Below are 20,963 nucleotides of genomic sequence, written 5' to 3'. Positions count from 1 at the left end.
CCCTAAATCCGGTTTTTGCTACGGCTAACTAGCAGTGCCTCATTTCTCCCATGTGGAAGGAATGATTGGGCAGCCGAGCGCATGAAATCTTTGGAACTTCTCAGGGAATTCGTGGTTACTCAGATCCAAACCAACTCTCTTATTTCCAATATGATCTCATATACAAATGACAAAGACAGTATAAGTTTGATATTATGTTTTAATAAAACAACTGTATTTTAGATATTAAGGCGTGAGCCGCAATAACCAGAACGATACAACACAGTAGGATTGAAATAGTCACCAGGAGAGTAAAACATAAGAACAAAGCTATCATATTGTCTAACAGTTTCTACTCTCCCTCTGCTTGTTCTATTTAGAGCACAGCATGTTAAGCTTCTAGCTTGCCTATTAGAATCACTGTGGAGACATCAGCCCTCATACCTGAGCACAGACCTGTGATCTTGGTTCAGCATCTGCAACGAGGCAGTCAGCGTCTAGTTGTGGTTCCCTGGTCGGAATCTCCCTCTGCGTGTATTGGGACAAGGAAGTGATTTTATAACTAACATGTCATCGTGATCACAAAATGTCCCTACACAGGAATGCCAAGTCTAAACTCTTACCACGTCTATCGGCAATGTACCAGACTGTATCCTTGACTGAAGCACAGAGTAAATATGTTATGGAGAACTCCAGTGCCGAAGTAGGCAAAACAGTGTGATATGAATAAAAAAAACACCGTAGAACTGGCTATTTGAAAAATAACAGTACGAAGCCTAATAAAAAGCATGTAGAGCAAAGTGCACAGAGGCTCTAAGCTGTCAGCAAATGAATAAAATATATTCAGGGCAAAGTGCACAAAGGCCTAAAGCCTGAAGCTAAAGCGCAATGAATACGTAAAACTAACCACACTACAGTGCAGGCGCCTTTGTGCGCCTGTGCCGTACATCAGACATTCTCTCTAGCTGGGGTGTCTTAGGCTGCTGCTAGACAGCATTTTCCTGTTATACCAAGAGAGAATAACAGATTATTATTCACTCTTGGTATAACAAAGCAGGGGCGCGTAGTCCTGGAGCACCAATGGAAAAAGCTCCACTGAGAGTTATCCATCTTCATGCTCATGCATAAGAGCACAAGTTAACACACCACCCCTCATATAAATAAAAACAGTTAATCTCAATCTCCTGCATTGTTGGGCTAAATTCATCCTCCTTCCAATTTATGGTGCTCACCTCACTGAAGACCATTGCTGACACCTTCTTTAGTACTTCACTTTTCAACTATAAATCATCGAGTTCACATGTGTTATTCTAATTAGTTCAAAGGAAGCAAAACAAGACAACAATACCCCCAATGTTTAGCCTATCACTCACAAATTAAGGATTGAAGACAGTGTAATTAATGATCTGGATTGTGGTGGACGTCTTGCTATAAAAGCTTCTTCACAGATCCACATTTCAGTGCTGCTTCTTCCATGCTCATATAATCTATTCATTTATCCTCCGGCAGCAACCATAGATGTTAGTTATTGATACATAATTCATGCTCTTACATAGTAAGAGTACACTAAGTGAGTACACTAAGCTCGTGTTCCTTTACCTAGTCAATAAAAGTTCATTCTTAGATATTCTAATACAGTCCTGCAGTCTGCTGCATGTTTATAGACTGTCATAGAGAACTCTACACCCTTTGTGCACAATTACTTTGTTGCAGTCTATATGCACTAAAAGGTGCTGCAGAATTAATAATTTTCTCAGTAGACTTACATAAAATAATATAGTCCACTTCTTTGTCCATCATGCTAATATCAGATAGTCAGTTAATTTCGTTTCACCACCTTGTTCACACAAAGCAGTACATTCCAATTCCTTTACCACTATTGTTGTACATAACAGTGCAGTACTCCTGATATCTCCTGAGTGAGGTTATACACCAGTACATTCCAATCAGACATCCTAACAAGCTCTGCATAATGGTCTACATAATGTTGGCAATGTGGAGAAACTTCCATTTAAAATTCCGGTTCAATTTCAGGGTTGTTGGGATGGGAATGTCCAATGCCTGGTAAACAGATATGTATCCCTTACCTGATTGAAACTATCATCCTGACTTTTGTTTGGCCCTGGCATCCCACTAATTTAGTGTGCGCAGAGGCCCAGGCCTGTCCCTGGAAATGTGAGGTCAAGAACCTGTTCTGTAACCAAGAGTAGGCACCCAGAGTGTCCCCATCGTGGTCATAGGACTACTGTCCCTGCCCTTGGTAAATCACATAAAGCAGTGGAGGCAGTATACTGTGTTTTTTTAATGTTTGGGTGACCAGACCTTTTCTATGTGTCATAGGGAGTGCGGTCTACTGATCCCTCCTATACAAAGGTTTTCTAATATGTGAAACCTAGAACCTTATGATTCCATTAGTGTAGGCACAGTGAGTATACATTATGGGGGTTATTCTAACTTTGGAGGAGGTGTTAATCCGTCCCAAAAGTGACGGAAAAGTGACGGATTTACCACCAGCCGTATTACGAGTCCATTATATCCTATGGAACTCGTAATACGGCTGGTGGTATATCCGTCACTTTACCGTCACTTTTGGGACGGATTAACACTCCTCCAAAGTTAGAATAACCCCCTATATATGCTCCTGCGTTAGCATGACACCAGAAGGATGGGACAAGCAGTTAGAGTGTATTGTCTATATCTCTGTGGCTAGTGGAGGGAGACCCGACAATGAAGTGAGTGAGGTTGGAGACAGGGCTTCCCCAAGAAATTCAGTTACGACCTTCTTAGCAAGGGGACTGCAGTTTCTGTTGTTGAACAAAAGCAAGTGTCTAGGGGGGTGGTTTGTCTACTTGTCTGTCACTAAGTCTTCCTTCTGGAAGGCTGATGACATCCAGGTCCAAAGATCTCACACTTCATTATGTCCTTGTTTGGATAATCCTTCTTTGAGCCAATCCCATTGCTAGTGTCTGAGAGAGCCATCACCCTACACAAAGGATGTGTCTGGAGAGCAGTTTTTTAATGACATATGAAATGGACCCAACTCAAATCGGTTCTGAAGGATGAGACAGTAAATCTACTTCCCATGCCTGGAAAATTTCTATAAAAGTGGAGTCCAATGCACCCACCTTTTTTAGTTCCAACTCCAAATTCTTCTTGCTTAAGGAATGGAGTGCTCCACAGAATACTTAACACCCTACTTTGCAACCAGGGTTCATGTCAGCCAAAAACCCATTCTCCCACAGATGATGGCACATCACCTGAAGTCTGCATGTTGTGCTGGAGGAGCAGAGTGTTTGCTAGGTAACTAAAACACTGCCTGACTGCTGAGATAGGGAAAAGGAGCGCCTGGACCTTCAGGAGAAGAGACCGCCCAGTAGGAGAAGCCCTGCATGTTCTAGGTGTGCAGGACAAGCAAAGAAATTTGTTACAACAGAGAGTGAAGACATGAGCGACCTTGCTATGAGACGGTTTCCCGTCTGAGCGCGCAGTTCCCACTTGTAAATACACCAAAGCATGAGGGAACAAGCATCACTGTGTAGTCCTTCAGTAATCTACTGTGAGCCTGATAGATGAGTGCTGCCACGACCCACGTAAGGAAAAAAATCTGCATCACCACCGAAGCAGAAGCCCTGATCATCCTGGAGGCTGCAAGTGCTGAATACACACCATCATGGATGACTTATGTCAGACGCTTCAACTTCTGTACCCCCACAACTGTCTGCACCCAGTCAGAGAGGACACAGCTGCTGAAGACAAGTGCTGCTGCACAGACCTTCTGCTCTGTTTCCGTCCAGTGGTCTCTGTTCAAATGCTAGGTCGCCATTAGGGTGCCAACAGAAGTGAAGTCGCCACTGTGTGGTAGGCACACAAACTTCACCCTCCATACAGCTAGAACTGTAATGACACACAGCAGGTAAAAACAGGGATTAGCCCACAACCAGAAAGAAAGACTAGAATTTACAGAATAATCTGCTGCTTGCACTTAAGGCTTTTTGCCCACTCAAGTGAACACGAGCGATGAAATATGTTGAACTGAGTTATGAATGTGATCAGTAGTGTAATATGAAGTAATCTTCTTAATTCCCATTCCACAATATACCGTGGACCACAAACATTTTTAGTCACTTAGAGTAGGGAAAGAGTACCACAAAGGACATGCAGTGGTTTAGTGAACACCATAACATCGATTTACAACCCTGTAACTGTACTTCCTATTAAACAGTGTAGTATTTCATTTTGCTGTGAGATTAAAGTCATTACATTTAACTAGAAGATAAGCAATGTGCTGAGCAATGTTATTGTACCTTTTTGACTGTTGAGTTATCAGCTCTTGTTCCCCACATTACCTCCCTGTAACTTCTTGCCCTGCCATCTTGATAGTCAAGTGCAGAAATCCTGCACTCTACAATCATGTTAATGAATATTACAACACAGGGTCACTCAGCTTTCACCCATACAGATGTATATATATATATATATATATACTATTCGCTTATGAATGAAATTAGGGATACATGTAGACCGATAAGTGACTAACCTTTAACACCAAGACAATCATATATTGTTAAGGAACAATTAGATGTAATAGGGCATGTTAACCACTATTCATGTATGGGAATCTTTAAACAAGTTGTATTCTGTCAGTGGGTTTTGTCAGTGTTTTTCAAAGTGTAATTAACTTACAATGTCTTCTTTTCTATCCTTCTTTTCTCACTGTCCGGGTGTGTAGTGGGAAGAAATCAGCGTTATGGATGAGTGGAATACTCCTATGCGAACTTACCAGGTGTGCAATGTAATGGAAGCGAACCAGAACAACTGGCTGCGGACTAGCTGGATTCCCCGGGAGGGGGCTCAGCGTGTATACATTGAAATCAAGTTTACCCTGCGGGATTGCAATAGTCTGCCTGGTGTGCCGGGCACCTGCAAGGAGACCTTTAACATGTATTACTTTGAATCCAGCAATAGTAACCTCTGGTTCATAAAAGAGAGCCAGTACATCAAAATTGACACCATTGCCGCTGATGAAAGCTTCACTCAGGTTGACGTGGGTGATCGGGTGATGAAGCTAAACACGGAGGTCCGTGACATCAGTAACCTGAACAAGAAGGGTTTCTATCTAGCCTTCCAGGATGTGGGAGCTTGCATCGCCCTGGTGTCCGTGCGGATATTCTACAAGAGATGTCCTCTCACTATTCTCAATTTGGCTGAGTTTGCTGATACTGTCACCGGTGGTGACTCAACACTGGTGGAAGTGCGAGGGACATGTGTCAACAACTCAGTGGAGGTGGACACCCCCAAGATGTACTGCAGTGCTGATGGAGGGTGGCTAGTGCCCATTGGTCGCTGTGTCTGTAGGCCCGGATATGAGGAGAAGAAGGACGTTTGCCAACGTGAGTAGCATGATTACACATCATTAAGTTTCAGTGACAAACACTGTTTTGGAAATATGTAACAACGGTTTTATATAATCAAGCCTTAATTACCAGTAGGTAAAATTTTTGCTTTGCATCATAGTCTATATTGTGTACTTTTAAGTATAGAGGACACATTTTACAAAGTTTAGGTAGTAAAATACATAATTTTGGCATGATTCTTACACCTCAAAGAGTATAAGGTGACACACCACTTTAAGTACAGTGTCATCTGACATTACACTCCAAGTTAAAAAACTAATCTTTTGTAACACCTCCCTGCTACCTTGAAAGCAGCAGTTGTAAGGCCTCTCCTAAAGCAGATATCACTGGATCTGACAAATGAAACCAATCACAGGGCAAATAACATCTTCTTCATCTTCATCAAAAACCTGAGCACATGGTTATTGCACTGCTCAATGCTTTACAATGGAGAATGAGTATTTGGACCCAAATCCAGCTGCCGTACTTGTAACAGTACCAAGAATCTTCTTCTTGATGGCTTCTGAGATCAGTGTAGATACTCACAGATCTATCTGCTTTTTTCAAAACAGTTGACCATCCAACTCCTCTTCCAGCATTTTGTCTGAGATAGAAATAATAGAAACTGTTCTTACCCGGATCAAATATCTTCTGTTATATTGTTCTTGGGCGGCTGTCCTTTTACTATTTCAATCACCACAAATGGTAAGTTCCTCAATACATAGCTAAACAGTTTCTCATATCTGCTGACACTCATTATACAAAAACATCTATTTTACCTTATATCACCTCTAGGAAATTTGCAATGAGTGGTTGTCCCCAGATACTACTACGGCAATTCGATTTTCAATGATCTTCCCAAAATCCGATTTCCCCTATTTAAGATACTTTGGATCAGTTGTTCAGAGACTGCTCACCCATAATTTGGAACTCCAATGGGTTCCAAGCATAGCCCTGTATTTACACCTACTTAGCTGGATTAACCATTTTGCAGTCTAGCAATTATTTTGTACAATTAATTTTATGCCAGGAGTGGCAGAGATCAAGACTAGTATTAGATAAGCTTGATAATTGTATAACCCTCTGTATTGGCTCTCATGTGTAAATGATTAACTTTATTTGATTTGTCTATGTCTTTGTACATACCAGTATCTGTGTTGTATTCCTTTGAATGCTGTATATAATTTGTACCTCTCATACTACATCTGTGTTTTTATACTCAAATATATCTTTTGCATCCTTACAATGACATTACTCGACCTGTGAAATCCTGGTTGTGTAGCTAAGGTGCTCTGATTTTCTTTGGATCTGAACATGCTACACAAACAATACATTATTTGGCAATTTACTACATATGGCAGCACTTTTCTGTGATGAAAGGATTGAAGAAAATGTAGCAACACAACTGTTCTAATTACAAAATGCGTGTATCATAACAATAGGTAATTTTAACTTCCTACACCCACATGTCCTTTTAAATATGTATTACCGTGTCCACTGATGACTTAAAACTCACGGCCTGATTTTGGTCTCGGCAGAGGGAATACTCCAGCACAAAGGTGATAAATATACCGTCCGGCGTCTTTCAATCCCCAGAGGATATAATGGGATCTTACTACGGCAGATGGCATATCCGTCACATTTGTGATGGAGTATTCCCCTCCACCGATCTAAATCAGGCCCTCTGTCTCATCCAAGGATATGGGAACTTAACACTAAAAGGTGAATGGAGATTTGAATTTACATACTATAATTTTGTCAGCATTTTGTTAACCACATGGGGCAGTTCACTCGCTTATATCCCTTAAATAGCTTTCTCTTTAACAGAGGTTATTTTAACCCTGAACAGGAAAATTGCACTTTAATGATTAAATAAATTAAATATGAAAATAATATATTTTAGAATTTATTTAGATTTCTGATTTGATGAAATTATGAATGACCACTGAAATGTCCTTTAAAATGTAAGATGAGCAATTTTTGATCACCCCATTTGCATTTCCTCTTCCCAATGATTATGACTTCTTGTCTTCATCTTATTGTTCTTCAAGCTACAGAAAAGCTCCAGTCGATGAGAGACATGTGAATACACGTGATCCAGTTAATGAGACTCTGTGGCACAAAAGCCCAATGCTTCTCTATGTTGAAGTGATTGGGGGCTACAGATTTTTCAGTCTTAATTTGCAAAACAATTACTTCTGGGAGATTCCTCTCTATCCAAAGCCATTGAAATCTATGTTTTTTTAACAACACCAGGAAAGGACAGTATTTGTTCTTTGCAATGATGTAAAAGTGGTTGCCTTATGGGCTACGCTTTTCAGAGCTCTTTTAGCTTTACTTTTAAACTTCTTTGAAACAGCCTTGTCCAGTAACCTCAGCACTGAATAACTATTAATGCTAGGGCCTCCCTTTGGTTTTGAAAAAAGGTGATCCTCAATGATTCAAAGTCGTTTCACCTCATTCCAACTATTAGTGCAATTGGGAGGCAATTCACTAGATTGATTTTGAGTCACCTTCATGATTGGCTGTCCAAGTAGGATTTGAAAACTACTACCCTATTCATAATAATACATTTGTATTGGGACATTTGATAGATAAATATTATTAGCGCAGCATTAATTTGAGTCCCATGCCATTGCTTTAGAATAAAACTGGCAAATATTAGTACTCTAAGGGTCTTTTCAGTGCTTTTCTAATGCTGGACTCTAGTACCTGGTTGACTGTATTAGTGGATCGTGTCACGTCCTCAGCATCTATGATAATTGAGAATGGTTTATGTCAGGACCGTGCCCTTTCTCCATTTAAAAAAAAAAAAAACCTTTTATTTACAATACTGAGGTCCCAAGTATTACATCAAAACCAATCAGTGGCCTTACCGCCAACCAACCCGTGTTAAACACTAACATCTTCTACCAAAATGCTGACTACAAAATATATGGCCTGAATAATAGAGGCTGCAAGACATCAACTTCCCCAATATAGTCAAGGTAAGTATATATAAGTGAGAGAAGGAAAGAAAGAAAAGAAAAGATGAATAATAGTGAAAGCGGAAGGGGTAGAGGGCAGAAGGGGTAACGCCATGGGGGTGTAGAGCACTTTTAAAACTAAACATGACCTGTAGGGAGAAAAAAGAAGGAGTAGTAATAAGGAGTCCAAAGTGGCCATGAAGGTCTCAAGTGTATGCCAGGGCGATTGTGATGGGACAGGTGTCCGTGGAAAGAATGATAAGCTTTTACGTGTATTTATAAGGCACATGACCTATGCCCATCACATGTGGGAAGAGACGTTAATCAGAGCTTTCCATTCTGTCAAGATGATTTTAACTGCCGCTGTCAGCTGAAGGTCCAGTAAAACCAAATTGTTATCCGATATCCTCAAAGAACGACTCAATACGTTTGGGCCCAACATAATGAAAGGAATAGATAGGGGAAAGATACCTCAAAAATATTAGTAATGCGATAATGAACCTCCTTCCAGTAGGTAGAAAGGTGTTTATATATGAAAAACAGTCTTGATTAGTATTTTCACGAGTGACATTCCTTTAAGACATTAGCCTCAGGTGAGTATCCTAAAAGTAAACAACTAGACCACAAATGTATTTGGTTGTTGGAGCTTTGATTGATTTGAGGCCGTCAAGGGATTTCAAGAATAGGTCAAACTAATTCTTCTCTATACAGTTGGTAAACAGTTGATTGTAAATTCGAACAAAGCAATGATTATGGTTTTTGTGCTAACTCAAAAATTGTCTCATTAAGAGTATACTGATTGCTAGCGTGCTCATCTTTAACTTATAGTTGTTTCACTTTTGTGAATACGTAAGTTGCAATGTTCCTTGTAAGGCAGTGCCAGTTATGACTATAAAGGCCATTAGGATGGTTGATTTTGAATATGGATAACATTTGGTGGATCGGATTTTGAAAGCTTCCTTGGGCAAAGTTATTGTGTTAAGAGCTTAACTGTGTGGTCATTCTCCTTGTAAGATCATTGAATGTTCTTATGAGGGCTATTAATAGGGAGTTTCACTTGTTCCATCTTCCGTCTTAAACTACTGAGAGCTTTCTTTCGTTTGGTAGCCCACTTTGAAGGAAGAGCAAACAGATGTTTAGGGGGACCACCTTTTTTGGGGAAACAGCCAGATGGTGATGAGGATACTGTTTATTTTGACTTGAAGAAACGTTTATATCAGTCAGTTGCAGTTTTTGTTTCTCTGGGATACAAGTGGGAGGATGTTTCCGTATTGCCTTTAAAAATCATGCATAAAACTGATGACTTAAATCTTGAACTTCTAGAATCTATAAGGCACTAAGGATACTCATAGGGAGATTCAGTCATATTTACTCTATTTATCTGACATAATATGCAGCAAAATGTATTGAAAACAAAGGCATTTGCCACAGTAGATTAATTTATTTTAAAAATTGCCCCATATTGGAAGGGTGTTCTTGTGTAGTAGTAATAAATTGGTGACATTGATGCATGTAACATTGTATTGTTTGTTTTTTAGTGACGCTTGAAAACTGGGGTGACGTGACGTGCAAAATAGCCATGGATTAAACTCAGATCTGTGACTGGGAATGAGTGTTTGAAAAGTTTGAACACCTCATCCATCATTTTTTTTTGTGATGTTCCTATGTGTGCCATAAGTGGCTAGGGTATGACTAGACATGGGTCCCTTGCTGGCTGTGCTTCTGGATTCAAGCTATTCTGGCTGATGAGGGGTTATACCCTGTAACCGGTCTCAGGATGCTTGTTTGCGTTCCAAGGACGCCCTTGCTTGGCAGTTCGGGCTGGACTGTTCCCGTGGGGTGCAGGGTCAATACTGATTTGCATATGGCTGGGTCCAAACTGGGGTGACATGTGAGTAAAATAGCAATGGATTAAACCCAGATCTGTGACTGGGGGTGAGTGTTTAAAAAGTTTCAATGCTCCATCCATCATTTTATTTTGTGATGTTGCTATGTGCGCCCTAAATGCTAGGGTATGCCCAGACGTGGGTTCTTGCTTGCTGTGCCACTAGATCCATGCTAGCCTGGCTGATGAGGGGTGATACCCTGAAACCAGTCCCAGGATGTTTGTTTCCATTCCAGGGAGGACCTCGCTTAGCAGTTCGGGCTGGACTGTTCACATGCGGAGCAAGGTCAATACTGATTTGTAAATGGCTGGGGCTTAACTGGAGTGACGGGGCAAGCAAAATAAGGTTGGATTAAACCCAGATCTATGACTGGAGGTGAGTGTTTGAAAAGTTTCAACACTCTGTCCATCATTTTATTTTGTGAGGAAGAAATATTAGTAATGTTTTTTGTTGAACTTTAGTTAGCTCTCATTATTAAAAAAATATTTTTAATGTGGTACATCTCTATAAAGATTTTTTAAAGGATGCAATTTTTGAACAATATTTCCTTCTTTTTTTACTTTATGTATTTGTGAAATATTTGTATCATATTTGTTGAAGTTGCAAAACTAAAATATGTGCACAATTACGATTATAAATGAAAAATCATTCAGACTTGCTGTATTCTATAGTGCTTTTGATTAGCAAGACCAAAGAGATTTGTTATGGAATAATGGTTAAATCAGGAAGTCGCATCGCCTACAGTTAACACTGGACTCGGCCACAGTTTTGGGCTGGCTGGTGATTTAAGTGTTTGAAGAGCTGGAGCAGTGCTAGTTGACCACCTTACAAAGTGCTAAATTGTTTTTTTATCACATGAACTTTCAAGTCAGGTGTTGCTTTTGGTTAGAAATGTTGCAACGTTTGTTGACATATCTGAATCAAAAAATAATCATAACACAGTGACATACAAAAAGCAACATAACACCACAATTATAACAAAACTTGGCACGTCTCAACAAAACAGTCAAAGACAAGCACAACCGTACAACAGAAGAACACCACATTTTGTTGAGGCACCACAAAACGAAAATAGCACAAAACAACAGAACACATCACAACCAATGCCACACAGCAAAGGCACAAGATACTTGTCAAAAGAAGTTTAGAGCAAACACTACCTTAGGACCATCAGTCAATAATGTGTTTTCATCCACCCCAGAGGCTTTTGGCACCAATATCTGGTATTATAAGGCAGACATGGACCTATTAAAAGAGAAGTGGCTGGCACTAGGGACTGCATGACATCGACTATAGTTGTCCGGTTAGAAGGATGTGATGGGCTACTTTTTTATAGGTTAGATAAGGAATCATACTTGTCATACGAAGCTACGTGAAGTGTTGTGCACAGTAGGAGTGTGGTGTGGAACGACTTCCGTAATAATGTCAAACAATGATGTTTTACATACACCACTTGTATCGAAATGCAGAAAAATATATTTGTCAGATTGCAACAGAAAGTGAAAACAAGAGAGAACAGACGAAGTTATTTGACTTGTTTTTTCCCAAATTAGGGAATCTCCAATCGCATAATTATTCTAACAACCTTCAGACTCGTAAAGTGTTGTTTTTTTACATTTTGGTGCACTGCTGCTCAAGAGGCATAAGATTGGAAGGTATTTTAGCAGCGCAAGAGGAGTGACTGACCCAAGTATTCGCTTTTGCCTTTGCCAATGTAAAGGGAGTGGGTTTAGCAATTTATCTCATTGCATCTCTTCTTAGTGCATAGTGGTGAAAGCATAGCATAGTGGTATGTCTGATGCAACTGAATACACTCCCGTGGTGAAGATGGATGGAGTTCTGCTCCTCCGCCCTCAGAAGGTCACAAGCCTCAGTACATAAGACAAGGATACTTTGAGACAGGACTCGCTCTTAATACTATTGTGGCAAAGACGTGTGCTACACTGAAGAGGACGCAGCACCAACAGTCTCTGGTCTTTATTCAGTTTCCCTTTTTCACCATTCAGGGCGCTGTCCGCTTCTTACCCTTTGATCCACAGGTGAAGGTCTTTTATTCGCCTGTCAATGGCTGATGGAGTCATCACTGTCTTTACTCCGAGGCGTAGTCACTTGTCAGACCTATATGCTCTGTGTATCTGGACCCCTAGACACAGTCTTTTGCGCGTTAGTGCCTCTAGGTGGGGGTCGAGTGAGGTTGGTGAAGTATTAAAGGGTCAGCAGAGTCGATGACCTTGACGTGGTCACGCAGTTATTCTTTTAAATAATTGGTATTCAGGCAGGCAATATTCCTGTATCTAAGATTTTTTTGACTGATGCCTTTTACACCACTTTTCTTAACAGACCATTGTTTGAATGAATGCTATTCGGCATACAAAGACTAGATTGCGTTTCCTTTCTTTTTGCACTTACTTAGAAATATCTCTTGCTTTTGAGCAGTGTTTATTTTCTGCCACAGATCTATTGATTAACTTCACTTATCAAAACGTTTTATGACGTGTTTATTAAAAGGAAAATAATGGACAACACTTATTGAAGCAGGATCGGACTCCCTAAGAGTAATAAATGAAGAGCAGAAATGTGCATATTGGTTAAAAAAACTAAAAGGCTGCACTCTCTGCCACCCTGAGGCCAGCACAGTGACACTCAACTCTGCAAGTGCTACTGCAGCAGAACAGGGTTTGTCTACAAAGAAACAGATTATTTTAGAAGACACTGGAAACGTTGTACCTGAATATAACCACTGCATATTCCCATGGATCGTGCAACACATAAAAACAGGAAATAAATGGACCCGGAGTCCATCAAGCCCTGTACTATTACTTGTAATGTCAGTGTGAAGGACATTATGGTGCCTATTGGTGAAGACATAAAAAGGTTTAATTGCTTATAAAGCTCTTCCTCACCACCTAGTCAATACCTGCAGCCTGTGTCAACTGTCAGGAAATAAGCACACAAAAGCTTCCTAATTGATGGGCTTGTGGGCTCTTTGGCGCTTCCCCAGGAACCTTGCAGAAGGAACTGCTTCCTCTTGAAACCCTTTGCAGGATCGTAGGAGGTTGTATGTGGTACATGGTCCTGAGCTCTTGTCATGGAGGCATGTGACGTTTTAAGAAAACCCTAAAAACACATACATATTCCATGAACTTCCAAATGCTCCACATATGAAAACAGAATTGACAGGAACACCGAAGAAGAAATAAAAGGACATTAGCATTCTAACACTACAGTGCTTCGGAAAGATGGGACAATCATTGAAGTACTTCACAATCCTCAAGAAGCAAGGGAGGATCATTGAACTCAATGGACCTTGGAAAATTAACGAGGGTCCGAGAGCACTTTAACTGCCCACACCAAATAAGGGAGGGTCACTAAAGTACTTTATGGCCCTTGAGAAACTGGACAGTATCATTGGAGCACCTTACAGGCCTTGAGAAATAAGAAAGGGTCAATTAACCCTTCTGCACCCCTTGAGAAGTTAGGAAAGGCCACTGGACCACTTTACAGTCTTTGAGATGCAGGAGAGGAACACTTTAGCACTCTACAGCTCTTGAGAATCTAGGGAGTGCCATTGGCACACTTTACCGGCTTTGAGAAATAAGGCAGCTGTTGGACCTGGCCCTTTTTGCAGGGTCATCCTCAAACTTTTTTGCCTCCTTCCTCCTATTTTTCCTGACCTGTTTTTGTTGGCTTTTGAACTCTGAGCACTTTACCACTGCTAACCAGTGCTAAAGTGCATATGCTCTCTGTGTAAATTGTATTGTTAATTGGTTTATCCTTGTTTGGCATATTAGATTTACTAGTAAGTCCCTAATAAAGTGCAATAAAGGTGCTCAGAGCCTATAAATAAAATGCTACTAGTGGGCCTGCAGCACTGATTGTTCCACCTACATAAGTAGCACTGTAATCATGTCTCAGACCTGCCACTGCAGTGTCTGTGTGTGCAGTTTTAAACTGTAAATTCAGCTTGGCAAGTGTACTTACTTGCCAGCCTAACCCTTCCCTTTTCCTACATGTAAGACTCCCCTAAGGTAGGCCCTAGGTAGCCCCATGGGCAGGATGCAGTGTATGGTTAAGGTAGAACATATACTATTGTGTTTTATATGTCCTGACAGTGAAATACTGCCAAATTCGGTTTTCACTGTTGCAAGGCTATCTCTCTCATAGGTTAACCTGGGTACTGCCTTTAAACATGATTAAAGCGTAGATTCCCCTTGGGAGCAGATAGACATGTGGAGTTTGGGGTCTCTGAACTCACAATTTAAAAATACATCTTTTAGTAAAGTTGATTTTAAGATTGTGTGTTTGAAAATGCCACTTTTAGAAAGTGGGCATTTTCTTGCTTGAACCATTTTTTGTGACTCTGCCTTTTTGTGGATTCCCTGTCTGGGCTAGTTTGACAGTTGGGCTGTTGACACCTCTCTCCAGACAGTGACACAAAGGGGGCTGGAGTGTAGCCTGCATATTCTGATGAGACATCTGTGCTAGGAGGGAGGGGAGAAGCGGTCCCTCGCACCTGAAAGGGCTGTGCCTGCCGTCACACAATGCAAACTCCAACCTCCTGGTGTGTGTTTGAGGCCTTGCCTGGGCAAGGCAGGATTTCACAATCAAGTGAGACTTTCCTGTGAAGTAAGCTTACTTCAAAGGCAAAATGGGTATTAGAAGAGGACCCAAAACCACAGACATTAGACACTTCTTATGGTAGACACTCTACCTCACAGACGCTTCTGGACAAGAAACCTGCTGGTGAAGAATCCCTGAACCAGACCTGCCAAGAGGAACTGCCTGACTGCCCAAAGGACTCCCTGGGACTGCTTTTCTGACAAGGACTGCTTCCAGCTCAAAAACCTGTAGTCTTTCTGTAAAACTACTTTGTCTTGCACGTAAGTGTGTCTGACGAGAAACAATGCCATGAAGATCTGCTTCCCAACATTAGCCCCTTCAGTCCTGAAGCTCTCTTCCACAGATTCTCATGGGAATTCCGTGGTCAAATGTCTACACTTCCACATCCACTCTTCCTGACATGACAGTCCCCACATTGTTCATGCACTCTAATTCTTCATTGATTTGAATCTCATAGGATTTATCTAGTTCTAGACATGTAGTTTCTAATGGCTCGATTCAAGATCTAAGACTGAAGATATCTGTAAGTGGTCTTCACAAGTGTCCACGAGCAGACCATCTTTCCATCTCCCATGTAAACCATAGCAGAGCTGGTCCGAAACAGTCCTATACATCAATTTCCATATCTTTCATTGACACTCCTGCAAATGGACTATTTGATTAATAATGGCCCTTTAGAAAGCAACAGGTCAGATGGGTCCACTTACAGATGTTATCACAGACTCACTATGCTCGTTAATCTAAAAGAATTGTTGGGGGGGTAGCATAATGAATGGCTCTCAACTTGCTAATTAATAAAGACAAGAAACACTGCCTGTCAGCGCAGATTTCTTTGGTTGTCAGAAGCTGCCCGTGGTAGACAGAGTTTGAATTTGAAGTTGGTAGAAGATGCAAATTCCCAAGGGTGACTCGGTGCTAATCAGAGGCCGAGGTAAACAAAACAACCTATAGTTGTAAAAGATGTATTTTCAGACCTTTATGAAACGGCATGTGGCTGAGCTTTGGATGTACAGCAAAATGGAGGTCAGTTCCAGGTCTGTGCTGTGATGACAGAAAAAGCACCATCCTCCGAACACATTTTATGAAACCTGGGTCTGAAACAAGAAAAGCAGAACCAGAACGCAGTTGTCTAGTGGGGTTATAAAGAGGGAACAAATCAGTTCTATAGTTGGAAAGACCCACCCCCTGCAGTGCTTTATGATAGTAGCAGAGTAGCAAAGAGTTTTGAAAATGTAGCGCTTACCCAATGGGAGCTCCTGTAAGTTAATCAAATGACAAGAAATACTGAAAATCAACTAAGACTCTGGATGAGTCCTGCTCACGCATTTGAATCAGTTGGAGCCAGTATACATAATAAGAAGGAAGACCAATGAACAGTGTGCTGCAGTAATCAAGTCTGTTTATAATCAGTGCCTGAACTAGAGTTTTCGTAGATGAACTCGCACAAAAGGATTCATTTTCCAGAGAATCTTCATCATGCTTAAACAGGTTGCTGAAAGTTCATTAATATGGATCTCAAAATATTGTAATTCAAATGCTCCTGCGATCCTCATACCAGGTGATTCACAGCAGTTATATGGGGTAAACTCAGGAGCGGGCGGCAGGGGTGGCTCCTCCATTAGGGCAGATGAGCGTCACCCAACCCTGCCAGCAGCAACAGCTGCACAACTTTTACTATAAAACGATAATATGTTTATTATTGTTCTATAGTAAAAGGGTCAGGCCTTGGGGCTGTGACAGGGATGAGGGGGAGTGCACAGCACTCCTCCTCAGTACGCATGTATGTTTGGCTGGCTTTCTCGGGCCGGCCAAACACACATACACACTAGGCTCTCTCCAGTGCCTGCATTGCTAGGTTGGAGACAGCAGGCAGAGACTTTCAGACTGCCATGGAGCACCCTGACTGGCCAGCAGCATGAAAGCAGCATTAGGATTGGATGCAGAGCAGGCTCGGATCCTGTGCCTGCAGTCCAGTTGAGGAGCGGACGGGAGCATCGAGGCACAGCGAAAAAGGTACTTTTTTGTAATTACATTATTTAATTTTTGTTTGTTGCGACCTCCCCCACCCCCCCATGCCCGCACCACGCTGCGCCGCCCCTTTTCCATCCTACGAGCTGTTCCTGACAGACGCAAATCCCCCTTCTTTTGGAGGAGTTTTGTTTATCACGTGTACCAAAGCACTTCAGTCATGCCCTGCAGTGCTCTCTGCTTTTTCAGTGGTGGAGACCATAACAACTGTGGTACAATGCATGGATGCTGCACATCTTTCTTGATTGAACTTGACATAGGCTTGAATGATTTCTGTATTCTAATTCTCTAGTACAGGAATGTAAAGACTACACACATCTGCTTATATATCTTAGTATGAAGAGAATGCCTTTTAATCTAGTATAGACAATATGTTCGACTGAGCAGAAGGGACAAAGGGGACACCTGTATAGGCAGTGACTGCGCTCAAGGATCAATGGGGCATTCAGCCCTGAAAACAGCCTTGAGGGCAAGTTACTACCATCCCTATGCTTGCCAACTGCAGACTGAGGACCCCTGCAGAAGAATGAAGGGATGGGCTGTGCGTGCAAGCTTTGTTCCCTTTCACAGCTCCTGGGGAATGATACAGGCTACATTGTGCCACTGAGTCAGCAGTCTGGTAGAGGTGTCATCTCATAATGACAAGTGACCTGTGAAACAACGCTTTTTCCTTTACCGCTCATATACCTCTATCTACGAGTGATGCAAAGTAGCTAATTACAGAGGGCTGACTGCAAGTTTCAACCAGCACTGAATGAGGCACGTGTCTCTTGTTTCTTGTTGGAAGCAGCTACACCTAACACAGCTGAATCAAATGAGTACAACCCCAGCTCATCTCAGCCTCAGATTCCGCAGACTGTTGCCCAAACCTTGCAAGCCCCTGGACCAAGTCTTAACTTAGTTGTCCCAATAGACCAGGAAGAAGGCCCAACACATTTTGGCAGACTACTGTTAACTGGCAATGGCGCTTTTTTACGGGGGGTGCACTAGCATGACAGAAGTGCATTACATACTGGGGTAATGTGGATACTAAAATGGAAGAAAGGCATTAGACACTGAGGCCATTTGAGTAAGTGTATGGTGATGGTGCTCTAGGTTCTGGGAGGAATTAGACAATAGAAGGCAATGATAGTTGAAAAGGTGGTCAGATGATCAAGATTACTAGCTAGCCAATGGTTATTCATATTCTCACTAAAATATACAGCTTGGAAAGGCAATGGTGGTTTACATTTTAAAAATAATCAGGATAAATAGAATAGCAATTGTACTTTGCATACTGGGGCTGCATAAATAATGGAACAGTAATTGGCCTTATGTAATAGAGGCCCTTTGGTATACTCGATTAGAGGTGGTCTGCCATATTGAAGGCACCATGAATACCGGAATGAGAACAGTGCTCTGCCTAATAGAGGACCACATTAATACTAGAATGGCAACTGTACTTTATATACTGTGAGCGATGTGACCGCTGAAATGATACATTACATAATGGCGCTATACAGATGCTCACATACAATGGTGGTTTCCATAGTGAAGGCCATTTGGATACCGAAATTGAATGGTAGTTTACGCACGAGGACAAAGTAGAGAATGCCATTATGCCAGTCACTATAAAATAATAGATAACTCCGCTGTCTGACACTGAACCTAATGAATAAGAAGCCTAGAAGTAATTAGTCACACACCCGTCCAAGTGTTCAGCTATGATAATCCGTGCAGTCCGCTGCACAAATGTTTATTACAATCCAGCACCCCAGCAGCCCTGTACTTTTACATAGCTAAATGAAACACATCTTAGCCCTAACCTAGAGCACCACTAGTAGGGCCACTGTCTTGTGTGGATCACAAAAATGTGCCTACCACTATCTAAGTCTCTGTACTTGCATTGTATTTCTATGCAAACTGACAACATTTCCACGTGATTACCAATATTTCTTGGCAAGCGTTAGTTTGTACTAAAAGCAGCTGTGCCGTTTTGTTACAATTTAACTTTAAAACTTTTTTTCTCTTTTCCTCAAATCAACCTAAAACTAGCCTTGTGTGCATTTTTCATTATGAGTGTGCAAACCTGCATGATTCCCAAATTTAGTGTTACATGGGATAAGCAAAATTTTCACAATTTACTACTACATCCGATTTCTTATGATTTGGCTCACCTGAATCTGATTCCAGCAAAAATGTCCCACTGAGAGATCATTTTTTCTGGTATCAATTACCTGCACTGTCACTAGGACCTCTTCCAGGCAGGAGTGCTCTCATCTAAAAAGTCACACGAGATAGTGGGCAAAATCGTTTAACGCAACTTGCGTAATTTTAAATACGGTCGCAAAAATGTGGGATATTTCAGGGGGAAAAAATCACATATTATGATTGGGCACAAGATTTCAATTTCTAATGTGAAATTCCACATGCAGAAAACTCTGCGAGCTATGAGCAGTAATCATAGAGAACACTGAGAGAATTACGGTATGTTGTTCAAATGAAATCTTTGTTACTCTCCTTATACAGTCCTGAAAAAAAACGTTTAAAGTCCTGCAGCATCCTTTGTTTTGTTCCATTCCTTGCTAAGGTCCTCACATAGCTTTGCCAGATCCCTTTCGGCCTGCCGGGTACATTATTAACTCTGATCTTCCAGGCGAGACCTATCTGACTGTCAGCTCCGCTGAGCTCTGCAGTGGCTACGAGATGAGAATGAATCCGAGGACCACGAGAGACCAACTCATGTTACGGGTAAAATGCATAATTTAAGCAGTCCAAGTGGAGTGTAAGCATTTTATACACAATTAATAAACTGGTTCGCACCTGTGGAGTACCTCTGCCTAGGCAGATGACCGTACGGAAAATCCCTGGGTGACCTCCGGCTTCAAAGGCCAAACCACTAATTGGAGAATCTGAAAAAAACGAAAAAAATGCAGTGCATTGGCTCTTTCTCTCCCAAGCATACGCATTACAGTTGTTTCTCGCTCAGCTCAGTTATCACAATGCCGCCATTTTGAGCCACAGTTTCCTGTTGTGTTGGTAATGGTCTGTCCATGCTTCCTAACATTTATCTCAGACTATATTACTTTTAGAAAGTAGAACGTATTTGAGGTCAGAGAAGTGAAGGCTGGAAGGGAAGGAGGGCACGGAAGCTCTTGTTCCAATTCCACTACTGGGATTGAGTCTACTAAACTGTAAGTCAAATGAACTGGTTCCTGCTGTCACTTGTCGCCTTGTTGTGACATGTGTCAACACAAGAATTTGGTGACGAACAAACTTCAACCTGAATAAACCACTTGTTTGTGCGGCCTTTACTGGTTCCTGTACACTCAGCATTACCTCATTCTGCACCTTTGAGGTAAGCGTGCACAGCGAAGGCTAAGACATTTGTCTGTGATGAGCTCTGGAAGTTTTTATTTTTCACAGAGACATAACTTTTAGTTTATTTTTTTAGGTTTTTCACAGTGTGCATCAGCTGCACTACAAACTGTCTCCTCAGTATTAAAATATCATCATTTGTACTCAGCCACATCACATTACTCAACTAACATCAAGGAATAATTTTAGCCATGTGGTATGCCTTCCTCCCAAAAGACTACTTATATACCCCCACATGGCCTTGCACTGCACATGCTGTGGTACTGCACAGGCAGACTTTTTACAAATAGTGTGGGAGTGCCCTTTTTTTGGAAGTTTCTTGGAGAGGGTCGTTGCCCACATTGCAACAGTGACGGGATGGGTAGTACCACTGCAGATTAAACTGTGCATACTGAGCCTCCTTCCAGCAAACCCTAAAGGGAAATTGAGCAGAAAATACACAATATTAGGGATGATGGCTGCCAAAAAGCGCTTAGCGCTACACTGGCTAAGTCCTAAGCCATGGACGATATTAGGGTAGAGGGATGACCTTGTAGAATAGGTGGCTGCAGAAGAAGCACACATGAGGCAGACTAGGCAGGATGATGGACTACCAGTTGACCTACTGGCGTGGGGACCGATGATACAGACCCTGGGGACAGTGTAGGAGGAATCTCCATCACTATGGCCAAAAACTCCATAGGTTGAGGGGACTTACTCATTTCCCACACCCTACATGTGCATGGAAGGGATTG

General features: G+C 41.6%; 1 protein-coding gene across 3 annotated transcripts in view; it reads left to right on the top strand.

Moving 5' to 3' along the window:
* Window positions 1–20,963, top strand: part of LOC138265631 (ephrin type-A receptor 3-like) — a 451,343-nt gene that overhangs the window by 125,075 nt on the left and 305,305 nt on the right. For all 3 annotated transcript variants that reach the window (XM_069213518.1, XM_069213517.1, XM_069213519.1), the window contains exon 3: window positions 4,709–5,369. In XM_069213518.1, coding sequence (XP_069069619.1) covers window positions 4,709–5,369 — 661 coding nt within the window. The remainder of the gene's footprint in view (window positions 1–4,708; window positions 5,370–20,963) is intronic.

Source organism: Pleurodeles waltl, chromosome 11 (genome assembly GCF_031143425.1).
Source record: "Pleurodeles waltl isolate 20211129_DDA chromosome 11, aPleWal1.hap1.20221129, whole genome shotgun sequence".
NCBI lineage: Eukaryota > Metazoa > Chordata > Amphibia > Caudata > Salamandridae > Pleurodeles > Pleurodeles waltl.
The sequence above is the reverse complement of the archived record's forward strand: the minus strand, read 5'-3'. Positions and strand labels throughout refer to the sequence as shown.